This window comes from Nomascus leucogenys, chromosome 22a (assembly GCF_006542625.1).
Source record: "Nomascus leucogenys isolate Asia chromosome 22a, Asia_NLE_v1, whole genome shotgun sequence".
In the NCBI taxonomy this organism is placed as follows: Eukaryota; Metazoa; Chordata; class Mammalia; order Primates; family Hylobatidae; genus Nomascus; species Nomascus leucogenys.
In genome coordinates, this window is record NC_044402.1 from 51,215,709 (window position 1) to 51,231,749 (window position 16,041).

The window sequence follows — 16,041 nt, forward strand, 5'->3', positions numbered from 1 at the left end:
GGCACCTGTAGTTCCAGCTACTCGGGAAGCTGAGGCAGGAGAATGGCGTGAACCTGGGAGGCAGAGCTTGCAGTGAGCCGAGATCATGCCACTGCACTCCAGCCTGGGAGACAGAGCGAGACTCCATCTCAAAAAAAAAAAAAATCAGAAAGGACAAGAAAAACAGTTGACTGTGTTAGGATGCAAGGCTAAATCTCTGCACATTCTATTTCCTCTGGGGCAGTGCTTATTTTCCAAGAAAGAATTTTTGGGTGTGCTATACTGGATGTCTCCCTTCTCAGGGAGAGTTGTCACTTGCTCCAAAACGCTGGACCTCTGCTCAAGGGCACCACTGCAGGAGGAATAACAAGGTGGAGCCATGCGACAACTGGTCTGTGTTCCGCAGTAGGCTCTTTTTGAGGGACTTCCAGAAATGACAGCATGTGTGCAGAGAACAGAAAGCAAAGTTACACTATTACAAAAGGCACAGAAGGAAAACCTTCGGCTACTGCTATCAATGGAATTTCTCTGTAGCCAGACTGAGGTCTGGTGGCATTTGAGATATAATATATAGACCTACAGATACAGATCTCCAGGCCGTTCATTCAACAAGTCTTTATTGAGCACCTACTCTGTGCCCAGCACTGCACTAGGTGCCATGAGAATACAAGAGTAGTATAAGATGTTATCCGCCCTCCAGGAGCTTACAAAACTAGAGGCAGAAATAAGATGTACATGTGACTCAGGCTGCATGTAACACACACAAAGTGGGCAGCTCTGAGACAATGGTGGTCGAGACCACTGAGACCCAGAGCCTTTGGAACAGACTCTTACAACAGGGTGGAGGACTTAAAACTTGGATGAACAGGGGCTGGCAGAGCACTTAGAATGGGTAAGGACAAGACTGGGAGATCAATTTGGCTGGAGCAAGGGAGCTTGTGTTAAACTGTGGCCATGAGGGGCGCCTGGACAGAGGCTGGGTCCGTGGGCAATGAGGAGACATGTTACTCCCTCTCTTGACATGAAGACCTGGTGGGCTTGTGGCCTCCTGCTGCCTTCCTTTCCCTGTCTTCCCATCTCCACTCTCTCCTAGGAAAGTGGAACCTGGATGCTGGTAGGGCCAGAGACAGAGGCTTACCACCCTGCTGGGGAACCTGGTCAGAACTCCCAAGGCAGGAGAGGTTCTGCTCCACTGGATATTTGTCTTGGTGTTTTTGGATGTGCTGATCAAGAGCAAGATGTTCTGGATTCTTAAAACTCCCCTCACAAGGACCAATCCAGAGATAATTTATTGATCAGTGATCACAGCTTGTACCCCAAAGCCGTGTATGTCTGGATCCTTTCCCTAAGACCACAGATAGCTCCAGGGAGTCCCACCTCCTTGGCTATGGAAATATGCTCAGCCCTGGTTTCAGAGAAGCCTGGACTCCACTCTGGACCCCATGAGATGATATGCGCTGGTACTCCAGGCCTTAAATGGCCTGGGAAGCCTTAGTGGATTTTCATTGTTTATTTTCAGCATTCCCGTGTATGCTTAACTCTGAGTTGGGGTGGGGTAGGTCTGTTTAAGATGCCAGGGAAGGTGGGCAGCAGAGTGGATTTGTGCAAGAAGGAACCTGGGGGGTTTAAGGACAGCAAAATGATCTTAGGCGTAATCGACGTTTTTCCAAGGCCTTGCCACACTGGGCAAGAAAATGCTGCGTCAGGCCCTTACTCCACAGAGAGTGCAGAGCTGGGGCCAAGGTCGTGGTCAAAAAGGAAAGGAGCCCTCATGGACTCCAGGATCAGAAGTTCCCTCGGGAAACCAGCAGGAGGTGGGAGAAGAGCCCCAGTTGGGGCAGTAGATGGAGCAATAGCACTGAGTGAGATCTCAGGGGGCCACAGCGATGGGGAGGTGGCTGCCAGTGGATATGGGGTCCCCTGCTCCAGGTGCTCAGGCCAGGCATCCCTTCCCTCCATTGAGAGTCCTAGAATTCCAAAGAAGTGAAGCATCTGAGGGTGTGGGGCCCGGGGCAGATATCAGGGCTCAGGGTCTCAGCAGGAGGCGCGTTCCTGGCCACTTGAGCCACAGGAAGGGGACCAGGCGCCGGGTGAAGGTGGCAGTGAAGGTGTAGATGAGTTCCTGTGACTCTGCATTGGTGAAAGTCACGGTGCCCCCTTCATAATCCAGAGCGATGCCCACTCTCCGGGGCCGCAGTGCTGGGAAAAGCTCGGCCTCGGGGCTGGTGTTGGCCCAGATGCCGGAAGAGGAGAGGCGCAACGCCCACACGCCATCCTCTGGCCGCAGGGAGAGGTCTCCCTTCCTCTTCATAGAGTCTCTGGCCACCCCCACCATGCAGCTTTCCAGAACTTCCTCCTCTTCCTCCTCCTCTTCTTCCTCTTCATCGCCCAATGATTCCTCATCTTCGTCCGTTTCCCAGTCGTCGTATCCATCCCCATAACCCGCCTCCTCTTCCTCCTCCTCCTCTTCTCCCTCTTCCTCCTCATCCCCCTCTTCTTCATCCTCAGACCAGCCCTCCCTCTCCACTTCCACTTCCCAGTAGACCTTGCCCCAGGTGAAACCCTTGCTGCCCAGCACCCCAGGCTCACAGTCAAACTGCTGGGGGTGCAGGTAGGCACTCTTGTACAGGCTGGTGTAGGTCACGCACTTCCAGTCCTCCGACAGCTGCAGGTACCCACTGGCCGACTGTGGGTCCAGGGTGACGCTCACTGTGGGGACAAGGGAAAAAAAAAAAAAAACAGCATCACTGTTTTGTTTTTTAAGTTAGAGGGAATAAAATTTATTTTGGCAGACGGTGTTAAACAAAATTAAAGTTGCATATATTAGTAACATAACTCAACATCCTTAATTTGGTATAAGTGAGACACATTTTCTGGCTTTGTATTCTGCTAAATCACCATAACTAAACTGCTTTATAAACATGATATACTGAAATTTAACTTTACTGTTTTCGCTTACGCTCTGATTCCAAACAAAACTTTTCATAAGCTTCCTCTATCTCTGGATCTCTGGGTCCAACTCATCATCAGTATCATCCAAGTGTGGATCACCAGCCCTGATAAATCTGTTCCATTTTCTTCATAATCCAGAAAAAAAGTCCTCTTTTTCAAGTAACTCTTGATATGCCTCTTGGTAATCCGGATCAGTTGCAGTGAAAGGAACACTATGAAACACAATTACTATGTGAATGAACACTATAAAATGTTGGTTCATTCACATAGTAATTGGGATCTTTTTTGGGTACTGCATTTCTGTATGATGAAGTTGCATGGACTCTACCCCAGTTACTGCACTGGAGTTCTACAAGCTTCAAGGGCATCTGTTTCATGTCTCTGCCACAGTTTGCATCTATAACAACATTTTCAATTTCCTGAATAATTTCTTCCCTATCAGTCCTTCCTTTTTCCTTCCAAGCATCTTCCAAAACTGACCCTGTCAACTTCAGCAATTTTATTGCACAAATTAAGCTGTCATCCATGGGATTAGAAAAGAGGGCATTTGGGCATTCGGCAACTCCCGAAGACCAACCTGAAGAATATCTGCCCTTGTAACCTGTCCGTTTGTTCCTCTGATCTCCAGGTTATAATAAAGCTCTCCCAGAAAGGGTACAAATGCATGAAATTGTTTTGGAGTAACTTCATCCCCTTTTGCAGTTTGATCTTTAATGTCATATTCAGTCCGACATCTTTGAAGTAGAAATTGGCGGAAGGTGCTACTCTATGTGCTAACTGTGAGATGATGGGCCAGGTAATTACACAGGTGAGCTCCCATGTAAGAGAAATTTGGGGCTGGGCACGGTGGCTCACGCCTGTAATCCCAGCACTTTGGAAGGCTGAGGCGGGTGGATCACAAGGTCAGGAGATCGAGACCATCCTGGCTAACATGGTGAAACCCCATCTCTACTAAAAATACAAAAATTAACCGGGCATGGTGGTGGGCGCCTGTAGTCCCAGCTACTTAGGAGGCTGAGGCAGGAGAATGGTGTGAACCTGGGAGGCGGGGCTCACAGTGAGCTGAGATCACACCACTACACTCCAGCCTGGAAGACAGAGCAAGACTCCATCTCAAAAAAAAAAAAAAAAAAAAAAAAAAGGAAATTTGGGACAGATGTAGCCTCTGAGCTCCACAAGTTCTTGCAAAGCATCATCTGTTGTAACACAAGCATTCAGCGTCTCTGTAAACTGTTCAATTTCAGTTTCAAAACTACCAGGCTGCTCTGTAAGATGGTTCAAGAAACCCTGAACATGTGCTGACAGAGTGGGATAATCCTCACCATCATCCTCGTAGGATTCTCTATAATTAGAATAACCTGATAGGTAAAATTCGATGGTATTCACAGACAGCTCAGACATTAATAAAGAAGCTACAACCACCTAAGGTTTAACCACTGCTAACTCAGTTCTGCTATGGGATTTTATCCTGTGAACTAGATGGAGCTCTCAGGGCCTCGTTTGCTCCCAGACAGGCCGACCTCCGCAATGGTTCTCATGAAAGCAAGTGTGAAAGTGGACCAGGAGGAGACCACCAGTCTTCACAATCCAAGGGGCACCATTCACATCTCAGTCTATGCGGATGGTGCTCCTTGGTGGTTGGTATGCAGTGTACAACCTAACTGCAGGGCTGAGAGGGAGCACAGTAGTGGGGCCTGTGGTGGATATGGCCTCTGGCCTTAGGTTGCCCCTGCTTTTTGCTCTGAATATAGGAGCCATGCAGCCAGGAAGATGAGAGAAAGCTTGGCCACAGGAAAAGGACTGGTGGTAGGACCTGTAAGGATAGGAAAAAGAAAAGCAAACACAGGGCAGAGAAGGATCAGACTAGCAAGCAGAGGCCTCTACTGCAGACTAAAGAGTAGGCTGATTAGAAAGTGCAAAAAGAGAGGGGGGCTTCTACCGTGCAGCTGGGAAATTCTTCCTGTTGCAAAAGGGGCTATCTGGGGGAAAACTGGGCAGTCAGAATCTCTGCAGGCGGAGTTTTCTATATTTGATGTACATCTGGGAAACACCCTCTAGACACTCACCTGTCTTATATTCCAAGTCTCTCAGCAGCTTCCCTGGGGAGAAAAAAGGACAGCAATGACTCAAGTCCCGCAAATTTATGAGCCCATTTCTTGCTCAGGCGGTATCAATTTCCTGATAGGGATCCATGTCTAAGACAGGAGGCCCTCAGAAGAGTGAGGCTCGACGAGGTGATGGAAAGGCGCCGGGTGCGCTCTTTCTATGAGGTAGCCCTGCTCTGACTCCCACCCTTTGTGCACTCCCCAACCCTTACCCTGGAATTCCCTCAGGCCTCGCTGCAGAGAGAGGAGTTTATCTGAGAATTCTCCGGTCTTTTTTTTAACCACTCGAGCAATGGGTTTCCCAACCCAGAACTTCTTCCGTGGATACCTGAGAAGATGACATACGTAACAAGCTGTTACTCAGCTCTTCTTACTTTCCTTCATACTTATCTCTCAATCCTCATGGCAATTATGAAGGGGAGAGGAAAGGTATGATTATCCCCAAACAAGTGACACAAAAACAGTGGCCCAAAGACACCAGCTGAGCCAGGGCTTCAGAGCATCAGTAGACTCCACATCCAGGGCGCTCTGTCTACTAAGCCATGTTTCTAACCTCTCTGCTCTGTCCCACCTCAAATAAGGCCAGTGGGCCAAGGAGCTGGGGCTACACAGAGAACTCATAAGGAGGAGAGCAAGTCTCCAGTTCTCAAGGATGTGTCCTGCTCCTCAGAAGGGCATCAGGATGAATCATGGGATGTGAGTACCTCTGGCACCATACCACTCCCCATGAATTCAAATGCACCTAGTTAGAAGGGGAGGAAACATAAACAAGGGGGATGAGGTACGCCATGGAGAGGAGACTCTTTTACCTGTTTAGGAAGTCTCTCGTGTCCTAGAAGGGAAAAAAAAAAAAGCACAAGTATCAATATGAATCAAATAAGACTTCAATGCATCTGCACCCAACACTGTAGCAGAGGTGGGACATATCAGTGAACAAAACAAATGTGGTCCCTTTTTTATGGAGCTGACATTCCAGTGGGGTCACTGGATAAAACAACAAGAAAACAAACAAAATCATCACAATGACAGAAGCCACCATGGCTGGGGGATGACAGGGGCAACCTCTCTGGGAGATACCTGCGCAGAGAATTGAGGGATGAGAAGTACTGGCCAGATGAAGAGAGGTAAGGTAAAACAGGAAAGGGCTTGGTGAAAGCGGCAGAGGCCAGATCGCGCAGGGCTGGATATGCATGGTAAGGAGTTTGACTTTTGCTCCACATACAGTGGAAACCCACCAAGGGTTTCAAGTAGGGGCATAATATGTGTGATCTGCTCTACATGTGGCTAAGACTGCTGTGTAACCTCCAGCGTCCACTCTCCCCTTCCTCCTCTTAATAATAGACCCCCTGGAGTTATTGCTGGTCAGATGGCCCCCTGGGAAGACTACATTTTCCAGATCCCCTACGACAAGGCCTGGTCATGAGACTAAGTTCCAGCCAATGGAATGTGATAGGAAGCAATGACCATAATTCTGGGCATTGTCCTTTAAAAAAAGAAAATTGCTTTCTACTTCCTTTTTACCCCAACTGAATTTTGGACATGGTGGTGGTGAGCCCAACTTTGACCACACAGCAGAGGACATCTAGAAGCTGGCAGAAGAACCACATGGAAGTAACCCAGTCCCTTGGATAAGCTTATATACAGCTACTGTGATAGCTCTAGACCCTGGACCTCTGAACTATTAACGGAGGCAGAAATAAACTTCTATTCTGTTTGCATCACTGTACAGCAGCGAGCCAAAACCCTAAGTGACCACTTGCTTGGCTGCCCCACAGAGAAGGGACTAAGGAGGCAAGAGGAACATGGGGAGGTTGGTCCGGAGGCTTTTGCTGTGGACCAGGGGAGAGCTAAACATGGCCTGAACTAAGGTGGTGGCAGTAGGGAGAAAAAGAGAGAAGCAACACATTCCAGGTATTTTAGAGACAGATTCAACTGGACATACTGGTCAAGGATAAACAAGAACAGAGCACGGTTTGTACAGGAGGGAGAACGGTGGTGCTATCTCTGTGACAGACAGGTGGTAGGGCAGGGTGAGTGGGAAGAGGGCTATTCTGAGATGCTCAGATTCCCTTTTGTGAGTGAAAAGCCTCCTTAATACTCTGTATTAATTGATTTTTGCCTTCCTTTCACTCATTCCACAAATATTTATTAAGTGCTTCCTAGGTACCAGGCACTCATCTAGAAGCCTCAGAACAATTAAAAAAAAAAAAAAAAGAGAGAGAGAGAGACAAATACCTACTTCTGTAGAGCTGACATTCTGGCAGGGGGAAGCAGACAATAATCAATGTAGCAAATACATCAGACTATGTGAGTGATACGCACCACGGGAAAAGAGAGCAGAGTGAAGGGGGATGGGAGCAGGGGCCGGTGGGGTGCAGGCTGGCTTCCTGGAGAGGGTGAGATTTGGGAAACAAATGGAATTAACAAATTGTGGCTGCTGATGACTGCTTTCGAAAGTTTGGGAAGAGTTGTGAGCTTTACTCCAGAGGAGTAAGACAAGAAGTCACAGGCACATCCCAATGCCCCGCTGTGAAGCAAATGCCCAGAGACTGGTAGCAAATTTCTGGCCAAGTCCTCTAACATGCCCCTCAAAACATGTAAGTCCAAGGCAGCTTCAGAGGATAGGCAACAAAACAGACAGTGTGTCCTGACAGCTCTGCTGACAAAGGTGGCATAAAAGAGCAAATGAATGGAGCAGCAGCTGGAGTGGGGGCCAGAGGCCCAACTGGGCATATTTCCTGACATGGAAGTTCCTAGAACAGTAGAAAGGGAGAGAATCATACAGGAGAAAGAAGAGTCCTCTAAAGGTTAAAGGTTGTGAGCAGCCCAGAGACGGTGGGGTCCCGAGAGCCACGGCAGGGCTGGCCCTGCGGAGAAGAGGCTGAAAGACTGAGGAGCCCCCATCCACAGCCACATACGGGGCCTCTGGAGGGAACTGATCAGCCCAAGTCTCCTGGAGGACTCTTCTCACCTAAGACATCTGACGCTGTCACGAAACAGGCAGAGCCGAGCAGTGGGGCCGCGGCAATGAGTCATGGCAAGCTCCTGGAGGGAATGTGCCCGGTTACTAACAGAGAGCATCAAGAAAGTTCTTCACGGGGGTGTACAGCAGGAGAAGCAGGGTGCAAGCATGCCACCTGATCCTGCAGGGCCCGCCCGGGTTAACCAGGGCAGGATGCAGTGTTTCTCTGGGCCTTTCCTGTCACCCCAATCCCTTTAATGTCTTCTTGATGCTCCCAGCCCATAGGTTTGTCTTTCCTTTCCTATCACCTCTATCAAAAGATCTCTTCTATTTTACACATTTTGTCCTGCTGCTTCTCCCTCTCACCTGTATTTCTATTTTGTTTTATTTTAATTTTTTTGAGACAGGATCTATGTTGTCCTGGGTTCAAGCAATCTGTCTGCCTCAGCCTCCCAAAGTGCTAGAATTATAGGTGTGAGCCACCACACCAGCCTCACCTGTATTTCTCTATCAGACTTCTGGACCCTATTTTAGGTCTTTTTCCTACTATACCTTGACAGCCAAATAATCTCTGGGAAAATATTAATGCTAATTAGGGAGTTCGCTGTCCAGTTCCCACGCAGTACAATCAAACTCAAATAAGCACACAGACAAAATCTACCAATACCATTTTTCTGTGTATGGTTGGTTACCCAGTTTTCCCAGCACCATTTATTAAAGAGACTGTCCCTTCCCCATTGTATGTTCTTGGCGCCTTTGTTGAAAATCAGTTGGCTGTAAATATGTGAATTTATTTCTGAGTTCTCTATTCTGTTCCATTGGTCTATGTGTCTGCTTTTATATCAATACATGCTGTTTTGGTTACTACAGCTTTGCAGTATATATATGTATGTATGTATATATATATATATATTTTTTGTTTGTTTGTTTGTTTTTTAATGGAGTCTCACTCTGTTGCCCAGGCTGGAGTGCAGTGGCACGATCTCGGCTCACTGCAACCTCTGCCTCCTGGATTCAAGTGATTCTCCTGCCTCAGCCTCCCGAGTAACTGGGATTACAAGTGTGCACCATCACGCCCGGCTAATTTTTGTATTTTTAGTAGAGATGGGGTTTCACCATGTTGGTCAGGCTGCTCTCAAACTCCTGACCTCGTGATCCACCCGCCTCGGCCTCACAAAGTGCTGGGATTACAGGTGTGAGCCACCACACCTGGCTGTAGCATATTTTGAAGTAAGATAGTGTGAGGCCTCCAGTTTTGTTCTTTTTGCTTAGGATTGCTTTGGCCATTTGGGTTTTTTTGTGACTCCATATGAATTTTAGTTTTTTTTCTATTTTTCTGAAGAATGTCACTGGTATTTTGATAACAGGGATTGTATTAAATCTGTAGACTGCTTTGGGTAGGATAGTCATTTTAACAATATTAATTCTAATCCACAAGCATGGAATACTTTTCCATTTGTTTGTGTCCTTTTCAATTTCTTTCATCAGTGTTTTGTAGTTTTCATTATAGAAGTCTTTCAACTTTTTGGTTAACTTCATTCCCAGGTATTTTATTTTACTTTTGTAGCTATTGTAAATGGTGTTGCTTTCTTGATGTCTTTTTTAGCTAGTTTGTTATTGGTGTATTAAAAATGCAGTAGACTTTTTATGTTGATTTTGTATCCTGCAACTTTACTGAATTTATTAGTTCTAAGAGCTTTTTGGTGGGGCCTTTAGGTTTTTCTCCATATAAGTACAACCGTTATGGAAAACAGTATGAGAGTTTCTCAAAAAACTAAAAATAGAATTACCATATGATCCAGCAATCTCATTACTAGGTATTTATCCGAAAAAAAGAAAACCAGTATATCAAAGGGATACCTGCACACTCACGTTTGTGGCACTATTCACAATAGTTGAGATGTGGACTCAATCTAAGCATCCATCGACAGACAGATAAAGAAAATGTAGTATATATACACAATGGAGTACTATTCATCCATAATAAATTTGAGTTCATGGAAGTAAGACAGTAGAACAGTAAAGATTAGAGGCTGGGAAGGGGGCTGGGGAGAGGAGGGTGGGGAGAAGTTGGTTAACAGATACAAAGTTACAGCTACATGGGAAGAATAAATTCTAGTGTTGTACAGCATTGCAGGGAGAATATAATTAACTATAATTTACTATACATTTTCAAAAAGCTAGAAGAGAGGATTTTGAATGTTCCAACACAAAGAAATGATAAGTGTTTGAGGTGACAGATATACTAATTACTGAGTTGATTATTATATATTATATACATGTATCAAAGCATCACTCTAGGCCAGGCACAGTGGCTCATGCCTGTAATCCTAGCACTTTGGGAGGCTGAGGCAGGCGATCACCTGAGGTCAGGAGTTCAAGACCAGCCTGGCCAACATGGTGAAACCCTGACTCTACCAAAAATACAGAAAATAGCCAGGTGTGGTGATGTGCGCCTGTAATCCCAGCTACTTGGGAGGCTGAAGCAGGAGAATCGCTTGAACCCAGGAGACAGAGGTTGTGGAGGCAGGAGAATTGCTTCAACCCAGGAGGCAGAGGTTACAGTGAGCTGAGATCACGCCACTACATTCCAGCCTGGGAGACAGAGCGAGACTCTGTCTCAAAAACAAACAAAAACCTCTATATTCCATAAATATATACATTACATAGCACTAAAGTTAAAAGAGAAAACACAAAACAAAAAAAGAAACCTACCAGTACCAATAACATTTCCTATACTAGTTTCAAGCAGACACCATTTTCTCTCCCTTCCCTTGACCTTATCCTACCCCGGGGAGAGCTACAATCTGAGTGCTCTGAGTCATTGAGGGCCAGGCCTCTGCTCTGAGGGCCACTTCTGTGGGTGCATTAGGAAAAGGCACCCCTCTGGGCAAACACAATGGATTTCAGCCCCACTACATCCTCAGCTGTGTGCCTCTGTTCCACACACAGTAGGGATCCACACATGGCAGGGGCGTGGGGAGAGGAAGGAGAAGAGAAACAGGGACAAAAGGAGATACAGAAAATGACCCAGTCAAAGAGTATGACGAGAGAAATCTGGGGGAACAGAATGACATCTGGAGGAAAAGAGGGGGCCAGAGAGACATTCTGGACAAAATGAGAACAAGAGCTCAGAGCCCAGGAGTCAAGACATCTGGGCTCGAGCTGTGACCTGACACCTGCCCCATGGCCTGGGACAAACTCCTTCCACTCTCTGGACCTCAGTGACTTCATCAGTAGGGGCTGGACTGGAAGGTCTAAAATCCCTGCCAGTCCTCATTCTGTGCATCTGAATTCACAACAATGAGAAGCAGGTGGCCGCCTCCTTCTGCAGTCTGTCCTGGTGCACATACTGCGGAGTCTGCCTTGCTCTCTCTCCCTCCTGGCTATTGGTTTGCCCTGCCATTGGCCTGGGACTCCACCTTCCTAGAGATCCTGGTGGCTCTGCTGTTGACAGACAGACCCAGCCACCCTAAACAGTGCAAGTGGGGGAATACCATCAGAGAGCCCCTCTCCTCCCAGCCTATGAGAGCAGGAAGGTTGAGCCCTCTACCCCTCCAAAGGCTGCTGGGCCCTCTTCAGGGTAGTGTGATCCCCAGAGGCTCCTGGGGCAGATGTGGTGCCATTTCAGCTTCACAGTCAGTTCTTCAGCCCCAAAGCCTCCCTTTCGCACTATCAAAGCCCCCTCCTCTAGGAGGTGCCCCGACGCCCCCTTGTCTGCTTTCCATCTTGTTCTCTGTGTAGTGATCCCATGGGCCCAGAGAAAACCTGGCTATCTCTGTCTCTCTTCCCCAGTCACCCTATCTCTTCCAGATCCTCGGGGTCTTTGAGAGGAGCTGCTGGTCAGCCCTCCCTCAGCCACCCCCAACCATAACACCATAAAAAGCTTCCACCAGCTAAGTGTCTGCCAGTGACTTGTTAGAAGGGCTCGTGATGGCAGTGATGAGGATGGAGGATGGTAAATGATATTAATAATCTTCCCTTCCATTTTCTACTATATCTTTTAGTTTTTTGAACAGTTTTGTGTAGAAAGTTTATTTTTTGAAGTGACACCACGCCAGTTATTTCATTTTATGCTCATGCAATCTACAGACTAATTGGCAGGGGTAAGGATTATCATCCCGAAGTTTCAGATGACAAAACTGAGCCGCCAAGTCTCCAAAGGTCCTGCAAGTGAATGGCAGGGCTGGGACCCACCATCCTGGTCCCTGGCACCCTGTCCAGGGACGGCCTCTCACCTGCATGAGTTCTGCAGCTGGCTGCTGCGCCTTGCCCTCCAGTTCAGAGATGACCAGGGCCAGCCGGGCGAGCTCCCCGACGCCCCGGCTCTTGAACTTCTCCCTGCCCTCCGTGAGCTCCTGCTCCAGCTTCGCCAGCTGTTCCAGCAGGTGTTCCTCCCGCTCCCTCAGGAACTGATGACCCTGCTCAAACTCAGCCACAATGTACTGCCTCTGGTCCTGGAGCTTCTTCTGCAGGGGCGGGAAGGGGAGAAGGGCTGACACCTCTGCTCAGGGTGGAGGGCCCAGTGCTGGAGGTGTGCAAGGCTGGCTCGTTCACCTTGCTACCCCCGTTCAGGAATTCTACAGGATCTGGAGTGGGAGGAGCTATAGAGGGTTCCTGGTCCACACTCCTCTTCTCAAAGAAGACTCCAGTAATGAATTAGTTCAGTTCACCCCACCACTATATGATCAAAACCTTGTCTCCACCTGCCTGGTCAGCCACAATCTGTTCTAGTGAAACCAGTACGCTCTGGGGCCCCTGGAGAAACTGTGGGTCTCACTCATGAGCCAACGCACTTTTCCCTCCTGGACAAAATCTGTCACCTCTTCCAGGAAGTTTTGCCTGATTAATGTCATCTAAGCCTGACCAGTCCTCTCTTCAGCACCCCACTGTTCAGTCTAAAATATCTATATGTACCCCACCCCTGCCATGTAAGACTGCATCCTGTTTCCTCAGCAAAACTGTGTGACATCTGTGCTTAGGGACCATGTCCTTTCCTGCCTCCAAATCTCCTCCCCAGCTGGGGTTGGGGGAGTCCTCAGTGGCCCTGTTGACTGGTGCTGGGTTGGGGGCAGCCATGCACACTGAGGGCCTGAAGGGGTCCTTGGACTTAGCCATCTCTAGCTTACTCTCTCCCTCTCCCTGGGCCTAATGACTCACCACTGGCCCTGACCCCACTACTCCTCCACTGCCCACTTCCTCAACATACACAGTTCCCCAGAAAATCAGAACCATTTGATCAGTTCCCCCCAACCCCATCTCTAATCAAGTACATAATGTGCTGCCTGTTTTCTAACTACAGTTGTCCCTTGGTATCAGTGGGTGATGAGTTCCAGGATCTCCCTCCCCAAGGATACCAAAATCCAAGGATGCTGAAGTTCTTATGTAAAATGGAATAATAGTCACATAAAATCTACCATATACTTTAAATTATCTCTAGGTTACTTATAATGCCTAATATAATGTAAATGCTATATAAATAGCTGTTACACTGAATTGTTTAGAGAATAATGACAAGAAAAAAAATCTGTATGTGTTCAGTAGAGATGCTTTTTCTTTTTTCTGAATATTTCTGATCCATGGTTGGGTAAATTCACCGTTACAGAATCCACAGATATGGAGGAGGTCCCACTGTATGGGCAACCATGATCCTGGGCCTGGTCCTCACTGCATACAGCGCCATCAGAATTGGCAGGTCTGCCTTAGCTGTTCTCCAGCCCTTCCCTCTCAGTTCTTACCCTGGAGCCAGCTCCATCCTTCTAAACCCTCTCCACTCTCAGGCAACCTTGTCTCTCTCTCTCTCTCTCTCTCTTTGAAAGGAAGGAAGAATGAAGCCACACCTTCTTCAGTCCCCTGGCAGAAGAGAACCAGCAGCTGGACATGGGCACTGCCATCAAGGTGAGAGTCACAGAAAACGGAAGGGACTCTAGCTGACATCCAGGCAGCCCACTTGTCTCTCAGACAGGAAAGAAACAGGCCCAAGACCACACAGCTCAGAAAGACAGCACTTGGGCTAAAACCCAGGTCTGCTACTGCCAGGCTGATGCCCGTTCTCCCTGTGAGCAGCGCCTAGAAGCACCTCCCAGCTGCCACCTACTTGCCCAGGCTCACCCTGCCCTACATGGGCGCACTGCCTCAGGGCTTCCTGAAACAGCCTCACTTACCAGCGCGGCCAGGATATCAGCTTCTCCCTTTGCCTGGAAGCCCTGAATTTTGTCTCTGTCTCTCCTTAGGGTACTCAGGTGGTTCAGGATTTTTTCCTGTGGATAAACAAGCAGTGGGAACAGGTGGATGCTCTGGGCTGGGGCAGGAAGGGAGACTCAGGCTGAGTCCTCTGAGGACTGCAAGGTGGAGCGTCCAGAGAAGGTGGCAAGGCACCCTCGGGGGTGAGGAGGGCTTACCCTGTGGGGCTGGGCGGCCTTCTCCATGAGGACGGCCGTGTGGGGCCGGTGCTCCCGGGACTCCCGGCACATCACGCACAGCAGCTTCCCGTCGTCCTCACAGTAGTAGTGCAGCTTCTCTCGGTGTCGCTCGCACAACTTCGCGTCCTGCTGCTCCCGCGTCACCTCTCCTGGCTGCCTGCCCTTGTCCACCTTCAGCCGCTCAATATTCTCCACCAGGCTGGCCAGTTGCCACACAGGTCGGATATTCTCCTTCTTAAAAGGCTTCTTGCAGAGTGGGCAGACAGGGCGGCTCCCTGAGATGGGGCGGACGTCTGTGGTGCAGCTGCGGCAGAAAACGTGGCCACAGTCAATGGTCACAGGGTCCCGCAGGTAATCGAGACAGATGGAGCAGGTCACCTCCTCTTCCAGGCTCCGTAGCGGGGCTGACGTGGCCATGGTATCCTTAGTTCAGAGAGGTCTCCGTTCACTGGTGAGGACTTCTTCTCCTTGGAGATGTGACATAGAGTCAGGAGCAAGCACAGTAAAGGGGCAGAGGTGGCAGCCTGCACAGGGCTGCCAGCTCCAGCACTCAGTCAATCTATAGACACCACCAGCTTCTACAAGGTTCACACAATGTCAAAGAGAAGAGGACCTTATAGATCTAGTCCAACTCCCTCATAGTACAGATAAGGATATGGAAACCCAGAAAGATTAGCTTGGTAGAGTGAAGAGCAGGACAGCCACTAGCCTATACCTTGCTATTGGGAGAGCCTCAACACCCTTTCCTTCTATCTGTTGGAAAATCGCTGTAATGCACCAACTATAATAGAAAAATCACTCACTACCTGCTGGGAAACTCATAATGATACATATACAAATCTACAACGTCTACTGTGGACACAGTGCTCCTTCACTCAACTGTGCAAAGCACAAGACACACGAGCAGTCATGGGGGTCCTGACAGAGTCAAGAGACCCCCGTTTTTGCTTTTTTTTTTTTTTTTTTTTGAGGTGGAGTCTTGCTCTGTCGCCCAGGCTGGAGTACAGTGGCGTGATCTCAGCTCACTGCAAGCTCCGCCTCCCGGGTTCACACCATTCTCCTGCTTCAGCCTCCCAAGTAGCTGGGACTACAGGCGCCCGCCACCACGCCTGGCTAATTTTTTGTATTTTTAGTAGAGACGGGGTTTCACCGTGTTAGCCAGGATGGTCTCGATCTCCCGACCTCCTGATCCGCCTGCCTCAGCCTCCCAAAGTGCTGGGATTACAGGCATGAGCCACTGCACCCGGCCAAGAGACCCCTTTTGTTTGCTCCTCAAGGTTTCAGTTTTCAAGAACTAAGAGAGGGCAATGTGACATGGCTCACCCTGTAAATCCAACACTTTGGGTGGCTGAGGCAGGAGGATCACTTGAACCAAGGAGTTTGAAACCAGCCTCAGCAACATAGTGAGACCCTGTCTCTACTAAAAAAATTTAAAAATTTTTAAAAATACCCCAGTGTAGTAGCGTACATCTGTAGTCTCAGCTACTGAGGAGCCTGTGGCAGGAGGATTACTTGAATCTGGGAGGTGGAGGCTACAGTGAGCCATGATTGTACCACTACACTCCAGACTAGGCAACAGAATAAGAGACTGTCTTAAAACAAACAAAAAACCAGAAAACAT

General features: G+C 48.4%; 2 protein-coding genes and 1 pseudogene across 4 annotated transcripts in view; 1 reads left to right on the forward strand and 2 right to left on the reverse strand.

Annotated features, from left to right (window-relative positions):
• Positions 1 to 16,041, forward strand: part of LOC100588639 (HLA class I histocompatibility antigen, A-11 alpha chain-like) — a 462,712-nt gene that overhangs the window by 172,436 nt on the left and 274,235 nt on the right.
• The window catches only part of TRIM26 (tripartite motif containing 26), a 30,561-nt gene continuing 15,094 nt past the window's right edge, over positions 575 to 16,041 (reverse strand). For 2 of the 3 annotated variants that reach the window (XM_030803240.1, XM_030803239.1), the window contains 7 exons: positions 14,400 to 14,887; positions 14,163 to 14,258; positions 12,237 to 12,467; positions 5,846 to 5,868; positions 5,249 to 5,364; positions 4,998 to 5,030; positions 579 to 2,688 (listed from right to left, as the gene is read on the reverse strand). In XM_030803240.1, coding sequence (XP_030659100.1) covers positions 2,006 to 2,688; positions 4,998 to 5,030; positions 5,249 to 5,364; positions 5,846 to 5,868; positions 12,237 to 12,467; positions 14,163 to 14,258; positions 14,400 to 14,837 — 1,620 coding nt within the window. In that variant the 5' untranslated portion in view covers positions 14,838 to 14,887 and the 3' untranslated portion in view covers positions 579 to 2,005. Of the gene's footprint in view, positions 2,689 to 4,997; positions 5,031 to 5,248; positions 5,365 to 5,845; positions 5,869 to 12,236; positions 12,468 to 14,162; positions 14,259 to 14,399; positions 14,888 to 16,041 lie in introns of all 3 variants that reach the window. The other variant, XM_030803241.1, reaches the window with a different exon arrangement.
• LOC105739022 lies at positions 2,739 to 3,822 on the reverse strand (annotated as a pseudogene).